We start from the raw sequence: 11012 nt of genomic DNA on the forward strand, positions 1-11012 counted from the left end.
CTTAATATTACTTTAAAATGAAATGTTGACTACTTTATTGTTGACTAAAGGGGCAGATTCTTTTTGGTTAAATTGCCATCATTTCTATCAAAAGTGTATCATACATAATTTGTGTTCATTGTAGGGAAGAAAGTGTGTTAAGATTATTATTCTCCCAAGAGATAATTGTGGAAAAGTGTTTAGACTAATTACATTGTTGTTATGCATCAGAAATTAGCAGCATAGATGTTGCATCTTTCAAAAGTTTTCTTTCTTCGTAGTGTAATTGAACAGTTGGGTGGTAAACAGTTGGTGATGCAGTTACTTGGCCATGAGGACCCAAATGTTCGTTATGAAGCTCTGCTCGCAGTACAGAAATTGATGGTTCATAATTGGTAAGTGTTAACTGAATTTATAGAGAGCTTGTTAATTTTTAAACTATAAATGCTGTAAATGATATAATATGACTTGGTAATGCAGCAGGTATTGGACTACAAATCCATAGGTCTAGGATTCAATCTTCATTTGGTCTTAGGATCTATTTCCGTCACTTATTGCTTCTTTCACCTCTGGCAGTTATCTGTGTATGTGAAAAATGCTGAGTTCCACCACAGATTAGGATCCACTTTAAACCATAGGTCTCCATATTACTAACTGGGACAATCAATCAGAGGGTTTTAGGAAGGCACAGACAGGGAAGTGGTGGGGGAGGGGGGGGGAGGAGAGAGAGAGAGAGAGAGAGAGAGAGAGAGAGAGAGAGAGACAGAGCAAGCTCTTGATCGACTTCTTGAATCTGTTTTTGGAGCGTGTGTCCGTCAATCAAATGCATGCTAATACTTCTGTTTGACATCAATAGGCATATTAGCTTTCGTAGTAAAAATTATTTATCAGTAAACAGGAGTGATATTTAAGATCTGGTCTGAGTTTTGTTGAAGTAACAAGAAAATTGCTTTTTGTAAGTGCTGGGTGAAGAGAGCTCCAAATAACTGCATGCATATGAAACTTACTGCAACAAATCTCCAAATTGTTTCCATTCTATCGAGCTTGTCAAATGTGCCCCGGTAAACAATCCCTGCAAATGATGATAATCAAATAGAAGGTTAATATACTATTAGTAAAAAGATGTGAAAAATAATACATGATCCTGTACTATTAAATCTTCATATTCTGAGATCATCAGTTGTTCAGTTTAAAGCTCTGGTTATTTGTCTATTGGTTATTGTCAAATTTGTGTTATAAATAAAATGTAATACACACATTTGTGTTATGCAGAGAAATGGCCATTTATTCAGCGAATTGATAGAAACTAAGAACAGGGGAATATTTTCTGTTAGGAAAGCAGTGCATTTTGAAATAAACAGTACTGTGATCCAACCTTTATAGAAGATGTCGGTTGCACGATACAGGTATGTAAGTGCACCAGTAACAGGTAATCGAAAAGCTTTGGAAATGGTTAGTTCTATCTTGTATAACAGACTTGGTTACAGGCTTCCACTAAATGAAGGATATCAGTTGTTTGTGAATCCAGGCCACTAAGTTGTAGGAATTTAATTAATGTTGTATGTTCCACATACTTCTACCAACCACATTTGCAGCCAGCATAATACAAGATGGTCTGAAGAAAGATGGGCAATATTCACAACATTCAAATCTATTAGCAGGGCTAACTATACTGAAAGTTCAAAATGTAACCCGGGCAGAAAATTAAAAGAAAATACTCCATGGTAAAAGCAGAAAACACATTGATGATACTAAAAGTATTGCAAAAGCACTCATTACTTATTAGCTGATGTTGAGTTTTCAAACTGCATGTATTTGGAGTGACTCTTCATCTATAGAATGTTGCTTCTCAAAATTGCCTCAATTTGTTCCACTGCATAGAAAGTGCAAGACCACTCTGTGCCTGCAAATTAGCCATCCAATCACTGTTGATTTGGATCAGTAGTCACATTTTATGGTGTGCCCACTGCACTCTTGAATAATAGTTTCAACTACTTGTAATATTGCTCTTGCCAATGGTGTCATCTACAAATAAGTACTATGAATGTTGGTTTGCTTGCACCCTTCCTTTGCCAAGAGCCTTATGATAGCACATTTCTTCTGTTTGGAAAACGTTGTTTACCAACATGGGGGGAAAGACAGTATTTGGAAAAACTAGTATAGAGGAAGAGGCACTCTAACTACATTTAAAATTTGAACAATCTAATGGTTGAAGTTTCTGATTCCAATACTTCTGAAACAAAAGAAAATACTGCTATGATACTTTCACTGCAGGAATGAACATCTTAGTTTTGGAGCCTTACAGTGCACTTCTAGGTAGTCAGGAAGGGTAGTTTAGCTCGTATGATTGCTTTACTCTCCTGTCAGCTGTGATATGAATAGTGCAATGGATAGTTCAGTGTGTTCTTTGGCTTGGAAAAACTGGATACTGTTGCACATATTCTGTAAATATTCTCATATGTCCTGTCAAGATATTCCACAACCCCATCTCTTGACACAAACAGTTTAGAGAGGTCTTCAGCTTATTGCCAGCTTTTTTAAGTTTTGCAGGAGAGTTACTTATAGGGTCTTCAGAAATGTATGTGTGTGTCTTTAAGAGTTGATGTTTAAAAAGCCCACAGTTCACAAAGAGTTGATAAAGTGCCTATATATAAGGTATACATATTTAAGTCGCTGTTTATAATTAAAAATAATCAAAAAAGACAACAGTTTGTTGTCGAAATGCTCCATAATACTGCCATAGTTAGGAGATGAACTGATGAGAACATGTGCAAGCATGTGAACTCATCAGCCCTTCTCTCTCTCTCTCTCTCTCTCTCTCTCTCTCTCTCCCCCTCTACCTCCCTTCCTCCCTCCCTCTCCCTCTCCCTCCACCTCCCCTCCCCTCCCCAGATGATACTTATTTTTTGTGTGTGTGTGTGTGTGTGTGTGTGTGTGTGTGTGTGTGTGTGTGTGTGTGCGTGCGTACGCACAGAAAGTTGCTTATAGACCATATTGGGCGTGTGCGTACGCACAGAAAGTTGCTTATAGACCATATTGGCCATATGTGTATTACTCTGAACGTGCCAGTAAACATGAGAAATAGATTGGATAATTTTGCATGTATGTAAATCGTTTGTTGTTGGGGCAGGATAATTACTTGTGACAGAAAGACACAATACTGAATCTCCACCATGATTTAAGAAACATACTGTACAACCTTGAGTAACAGAAGAGAGAGAGAATTTAACTGATGAGAACATGTGCATACTATAAAATAATTTTTAAGCATGTTCCAGCATTATGCCATACTATAAATGTGAATAAGAGAATGGTCTCAAATGCTTAGGCCCCATAAAATACACATTGGGTTGACGGAGGAGCTAGAGAAGATCCAAAGAAGAGCGGCGCGTTTCGTCACAGGGTTATTTGGTAACCGTGATAGCGTTACGGAGATGTTTAACAAACTCAAGTGGCAGACTCTGCAAGAGAGGCGCTCTGCATCGCGGTGTAGCTTGCTCGCCAGGTTTCGAGAGGGTGCGTTTCTGGATGAGGTATTGAATATATTGCTTCCCCCTACTTATACCTCCCGAGGAGATCACGAATGTAAAATTAGAGAGATTAGAGCGCGCACGGAGGCTTCTTCCCGCGAACCATACGCGACTGGAACAGGAAAGGGAGGTAATGACAGTGGCACGTAAAGTGCCCTCTGCCACACACCGTTGGGTGGCTTGCGGAGTATAAATGTAGATGTAGATATGTGCAAGCATGTGAACTCATCAGCCCCTCTCTCTCTCTCTCTCTCTCTCTCTCTCTCTCTCTCTCTCTCCCCCTCCACCCCCCTCCCCCTCTCCCTCCCTCCCCTCCCCTCCCGCATTCTATAAATGTGAATAAGAGAATGGTCTCAAATGCATAGAAAATATAAAAATTCAGTAAATGAAGCAGGTGGAATGTCTCAAAAATGAGATTGACAGGAAGTGCAAAATGGCTAAGCAGAAGACAAATAAAAGAGACCTTTGGAGAAAACAGAACCAAGAGAGCTCAGATGGAAAACCAGTCCTAAGCAAAGAAGAGAAAGCAGAAATAATGATATAGAGGGTCTGTACAAGGGTGATGTACTTGAGGGCAATATTATGGAAATTGAAGAGGACATAGATTAAGATGAAATGGGGATATGATACTGCTTGAAGAATTTGACAGAGTACTGAAAGACCTAAGTCAAAACAAGGCACTGGGAGCAGACAACATTCTATTAGAACTACTGACAGCCTCGGGAGAGCCAGCCATGACAAAACTCTACCATCTGGTGAACAAGATGTATGAGACAGGTGAAATACCCTCAGACTTCAAGAAGAATATAATTATTCCACTCCCAAAGAAAGCAGGTGTTGACAGTTGCGAAAATTACTGCACTATCAGTTTAATAAGTCACAGCTGCAAAATACTAACATGAATTCTTTACAGACGAATGGACAAATTGGTAGAAGCTGACCTCGGGGGAAGATCAATTTGGATTCTGTAGAAGAGTTGGAACATGTAAGGCAATACTGACCCTATGACTTATCTTAGAAGATAGATTAGGGAAAGGCAAACCTACGTTTCTAGCATCTGTAGACTTCAAGAAAGCTTTTGCCAATGTTGACTTGAATACTCTCTTTCAAATTTTGAAGGTGGCAGGGGTAAAACACAGAGAGCAAACTGCTATTTACAATCTGTACAGAAACCAGGTGGCAGTTACGAGAGTTGAAGGACATGAAAGGAAAGCAGTGGTTGGGGAGGGAGTGAGACAGGGTTGTAGCTTATCCCTGATGTTATTCAGTCTGTATATTGAGCAAGCAATAAAGAAACAAAACAAAAATTTGGAGTAGGAATTAAAATCCATGGAGAAGAAATAAAAACTTTGAGGTGTGCCGATGACATTGTAATTCTGTCAGAGACAGCAAAGGACTTGGAAGAGCAGTTGAACGGAATGGACAGTGTCTTGAAAGGAGAGTATAGGATGAACATGAACAAGAGTAAAATAAGGATAATGGAATGTAGTCGAATTAAGTAGGGTGATGCTGAGGGAATTAGATTAGGAAATGAGACACTTAAAGTAGTAGAGGAGTTTTGCTATTTGCGGAGCAAGATAACTGATGATGGCCGAACTAGAGAGGGTATTAAATGTAGACTGGCTGTAGCAAGGAAAGTGTTTCTGAAGAAGAGAAATTTGTTTACATCGAATATAGATTTAAGTATCAGGAAGTCCTTTCTGAAAATATGTGTTTGGATTGTAGCCATGTATGGAGGTGAGACATGGACAATAAATAGCGTAGACAAGAAGAGAATAGAAGCTTTAGAAATGTGGTGCTACAGAAGAATGCTGTAAGCATCATAGGGGGAGACAAAGAGATGAATACGCTAAGCAGATTCAGAAGGATGTAGGTTGCAGTACTTAGTCAGGGATGAAGAAGCTTGCACAGCATAGAGTAGCATGGAGAGCTGCATCAAACCAGTCTATGGACTGAAGACCACAACAAATGTACAACAGTAAGAAAAAAATTTCATCATTTTCATGTTACTTTTGCTACAGGTGCTACTAGTGCTGCTTTGGAGGAGGAAAAAAAGCACATAATTTTCATGAATGCTATCCACAACCATTTATTACATACTGAAAGTAAATGTGGATACTTTTTGTGTGCAAGGAACTTTGTTAGATCGGCATGATTTTTGTGATCCAATTTTAAGATGATTCAGAACACTGCTAAGAGATCTTTATAGACCTGCGTGACCCTCGAACTCTGCATCTGAAGAAAGATGCATTTAGGGCATTATGTGACCTTTGCAAAAGTGGACATCACACTGTTTGCTCCCGCCACTTGCCCCCAAGTAGATCCTCAAACGTAATAAATACTCAGAATTTAATTTTGGTATACTGGCAAGTCATAACTCACACATTCATATTATTCTCAATCCTTTTCATGCATTCATTATGCATTCATAGTATTCTCAATCCTTTACATGATTTCATCATGTGAATGAAATTATTAAAGTGCAGACTATGTAACTGAACATTGCAGATCTGTTTTGACATCCTATTCCCCACCATACAGTTGGCAGGATAGTGGCAGTGCCACAAACAGTTACAATCTTGTATTTGTTTTTTTGTTAAGTGCACAATAATTCTTCTTCTCTTTTACAGAGATTTTAAGATCTGTACCCTGAGTTGTTATTGTACTTTCGAAGGTAGTTAGCAGGACTTCATAGTTCAGACATTAATATTCACAATAATCTATTAATTACAAGTATTAATACTATTTTTTTGTTCTACTGTTACGTATACACTATCCACTTCATTTGACAGTAGAAGTGAAACAAATGTCTTATCTTTCTTATGGTTACAGCAGCATGTTTGATTATTTCAATCATGAAAATTGTGAAATTAAAATATTGTTATTTGTGTTCTGGTAGCATTTTTAAGAAGTTTAATTGTCATCATACATACCAAAGAATTCAACTGTTTGACTAATTTGTAGGGAATAAGTTAATATATGTGGACTTGACATTGTCTAAGGACGCCAATGCTTTCTTACAGGGAATACCTTGGAAGACAACTTGAGAAAGAACAAACACAAGGCACAAAGCCAACTACAAGCACTGCATCATTGTCAGTAAAATCGTAGACCTAGTACATTTTTATACCTTTAAATGCCTTGGATATGCTGATTACTATTCAGGTGATTGGGATTTAAGGAAAGAAATTTGAATGTGGTGTTTAGATTATGGTGTATTCAGTATTAATGCTCAGAAATCTAGGCTAAAGAGCATATTGCAGTGTCTGAATTTGTGTTGAACCTTATTTACATTCCATTGGAAATGTAAAGTATTGTATTAGAACAGCTATTACACAGATTTTTTAAATTATATATTGTATAATTTTAACTAAAGTTACAAATAAATATGTAAATAAAGTGTGTAGATATTGAAATATAAAAATAAATGTTGACATAAATAAATCTCACTTGCCACAGGAAACAAAATATTTTGTAATGAGTGGTTCTATGTAGAGAAATGTTTTTGTTATGGTGTAATAGTTAAGTTTGTCATCATTTGTGTATAAAACATTGCTGCACAAAGGAAAAATAAAACAAAATTGTTTCATCAACATTATTTTGAAGGAATTAGGCATAATCTTGATAATTTTAGTTTTTTGTGTGACTCGTGTGGTAATTTAGAGTAGCGAATTGGTTTATGTAAACAACAATGAATTTATCATAGAACATGTGCAGTTCTAGAAAAAAGGCCAACATTGCTTTTATTTTCAAAATTCCAAACATGAACACATTATCAGTATCTATAAAACAAGCATAGGCATCCATGATTTCTTAATGAAAATATGAACATGTGCATAAATTCACAATATACTTCTTTGATGTTAATTGAGGTGTCTAAGAATATCAACATTTAGCTTTTTATTCCCACTTTCTGCGCTGTTGATGAGTGTATGTAAATTTGACATAAGATGAGTGTTGGGTATCCAATATGTGCTGTACTTCTAATGTGCTGTGCATTTTAAACTGTGTCTGAGTTTTATTTTTGTATTACATCACTGGTTACGTAGGATAAATGTAATTTCAACTTTCCCTGGAGATTTATGTATATAACCTTTGCTTTTTAAATTATTCTTGATCCAGAGTTTATATGTCCACAATAGTTCCACTGTAACAATATTATGAAAAGGATAGTTGCTACTCACCATATAGTGGGGACACACACACACACACACACACACACACACACACACACACACACACACAGGTAACTGTCGTCAAGTGCGCGCGAGTTGTATTTGTGTGTGTGTGTGTGTGTGTGTGTGTGTGTGTGTGTGTGTGTGTGTGTTAACCAAAAGCTCTCTTTCTCTTTATTGTGCCTATCTGCAACTCAGCATCTCCGCTATATGGTGAGTAGCAACTGTTGTTTTCATAATATTGTTACATTTCATCCTGTATTTTCCATTGTTTGATGGTTCCACTGTATGTAAATAAATTATTGTGTGATTTGTTTTCTGTATAAAAATATTATATACTGGACTCGCACACATTAAATTTTTTTAATTTTTTTTTAAATAATGGGAGGTTGGTATTAACTCAGTTGTGCGTATTTGGGACTGGATGATTGTGGCAGTGTTAAACTTATTTAATTTGCCTACCTATGGCAGATGATACACTGGACTTTGGACTGAGTTTGACATCATCACTAGTTTTTATGTTTAATTTAATAAATGAGCTACAAAAAGCAGTATATAAACTGCATCAGTTAAGGAAATGAGACTATAACCTTCGAACATCAACAAAGAACACTAAAATCATGGAGCATCATGGGAAATGGCTCACCCAATCATAGATAATACACCACTTAAGCAGGTCTCCAACTTTAATTTTTTAGGATGCGATGGAAGCTATGATATGGGCAAGAACATAGAAAATATCAACAAATATGAATCAATATGCAGAATGATAAAGCACTCAATAATAAAATACAGAAGGAAACAAAATTAAAATTTTATGAAACCATGGCCACTCTTATATTGTTGTATGAAAGTGAGTCATGGATCCCTAAAAAAAAAAAAAAAAATGCAATAAAAGTAAACTGCAATCAGCAGAAAAGAGATTTCTTAGGAAAGTGAGAGGTGTTACCAATGAAGACCTTATAAGAACGGAAGTTATTAGGAATGAACTAAATATTAATAATACAAATGAAAACAACGAAGAAAGTAAAACTTTCTGGAAAATAACCTACAAAGAATGATGTCAGAGAGAATCCTGCATGTTGTACGAGCCAAGAGGAAGAAGGGATGTAGGAAGATGCAGAACGAAGTGGTAGTGAATAGTGAATCTTTGCTAGTTGCAGATCGTTTATCGAATTTAATGCTACTATTGTTTGAGGTGGCAACACTTTAAGCAAAATGAACAGTTTTGTCTCACAATACCACACTTACACAACACTAATATATCTTCCTATCTAAATATTTCATAAAAGTTGTTACGAAATAAGCAGGCTTCATACATCAGCAGATAAGAATTTATATGTAAGATGCTGTTTGCATTCATAGAAGTTCAATGTATTCACAGTCTAACTGGAATTTATTACCCCAGAGTGCGTCCTCAGTCACCAATATACGACGATTATCATCACAATTATGACCAACAACATTTATGTCTGTATAGAAAACCAATTTAAAACTACCGCGGCAACATTTCAGTAAGATGGTTCAGATTATACTCCTAATAAATAATATATATATATATATATATATAAAATCTCTTTACTATAAATCTCTTTACTATATGCATTAACATTTGAAAATGTTTCTCAATGTTAATGGCTTAATATTCAAAATTTACTTATAAACTGCACTGTAGATCAACAGCAGAAAGCTTAACATTTATATAAGACGAGAATTACAATGAAATAAAATTCCAAACAAGAAGATTAATTTCAACAGCTCATAAAATCTGTTTTCAAATACTGGTTAGTAACATAATACAGTTTTTTTACAGACCTCTGTGTTACGAGACGTCAATCACATTGTATCAATACAACAGTTCGAACAAGAAGAAAGCTTTTTCTACAAAAATCATAGATAACAAAAGCTTGAGATTTTCATTATAATTTTATGTGGGTACTGTCTGAAATACAATTTTTTACAAAATATTAAATTATGTCATTGACAATAATTATTTTTTTTTATTAATGATGAAGTCCCTTTCATTAATATTACAAGGATAGGATAAAATTTCAGTCACATCTCACATACAATGCTGCTGTGAATATTATTTTGAATAAAATATAATCGTGGATATTTCTGCTACCCAATACTTAGCAAGATAGCGATGTGGTTAAAATGATTTACTTTCCCATCCCCATCCAATACAAGCTTGCAGTACATCTCAAATAACCAACTCTTAATCTCACTTCTTTCCTTTTTGTTCATCAACTTTCACAGTATTTCTTCTCTTTACACAGTTCTTACCCCCCTTCACTTCATTAACTCTAAAACCTACTATGAGACCCAACCCCTATGACCATCAATATGTAATCACCTTAATGTCACTTAACTGAGATCAGGAAAGAACAGATTCAACTGTTAGAGAATGCAATATTTCTGACAATATGAAGAGTGTTGTGGGAGAATTTTGTCTTAGTCCAATAATAAGTCATCAAAACAATGTACATGAAACCCATGACAAAGACGATATACTAGGCATGTTACTTTCATGAGTAAACCTACCATCTGTGATCCACATCTACCTAGATATTCTGCAATCCACTGAAGGATTATTTCATCATGAATTCATGCCACAGGGACAGACTATTAATCGATGGTACTATCAGAACATGTTGCAACACCTGCGAGAAAATGTGAGAAGGAAACGGACTGAAATGTGGCAAGAGAGTTCATCGCTCGTGCATTATAATATGCACCCGCACTTTCATCCCTGTTGACACATGACTACTGCACAAAAAACGAAATCACTGTGCTGCCTCATCCTCCATACCCTCCAGATCTGGCCCCTGCAGACTTTTTTTTTTTTATTCCAAAGTTGAAAACCCTGTTGAAAGGATGAAGATTTGCAACGATAGGTGAGATAAAAGAAAATTTGCAGATGGCACTTCACGTGAATCGTACGAAGACTGCTTCTGGAAGTGGAAGCGGCACTGTAAGCAGTGTATCAGTTGTGGAGGAGAGTATTTCAAAGGGGACCATGCACAATAAGTAAAATGTAAGCGCAGAAAATTTTTGTTGACAAAAGTTCTGGACTTTTTTTGAACAGACGTCATATGCCTCCATATGAGACTGAATTTCTCATATCTTATCTTCATGGTCCTCCTGGTAAACCAAAGTCAACCATTCACCTTCCCTACCATAATCCTCACATGTTCGTTCCATTTCATATCATGTCAAGCAGGCCACTAATAATGCTACATCAGAACACTATGGATTTGTTTTTCCTACTAATCCACCATTACTCTTACATTTTTTTACATTTAGAGGTATCTGGTGTTCATTACAC

At 36.2% G+C, this 11012-nt stretch overlaps 1 protein-coding gene across 3 annotated transcripts in view; it reads left to right on the plus strand.

Moving 5' to 3' along the window:
• Positions 1-7107, plus strand: part of LOC124596368 (V-type proton ATPase subunit H) — a 162759-nt gene extending 155652 nt beyond the window's left edge. For all 3 annotated transcript variants that reach the window (XM_047135476.1, XM_047135478.1, XM_047135477.1), the window contains 2 exons: positions 261-374; positions 6533-7107. In XM_047135476.1, the coding sequence (XP_046991432.1) occupies positions 261-374; positions 6533-6620 (202 nt within the window). In that variant the 3' untranslated portion in view covers positions 6621-7107. The remainder of the gene's footprint in view (positions 1-260; positions 375-6532) is intronic.
• The last annotated feature ends 3905 nt before the right edge of the window (positions 7108-11012 follow it).

Source organism: Schistocerca americana, chromosome 2 (genome assembly GCF_021461395.2).
Source record: "Schistocerca americana isolate TAMUIC-IGC-003095 chromosome 2, iqSchAmer2.1, whole genome shotgun sequence".
Classification (NCBI taxonomy): domain Eukaryota; kingdom Metazoa; phylum Arthropoda; class Insecta; order Orthoptera; family Acrididae; genus Schistocerca; species Schistocerca americana.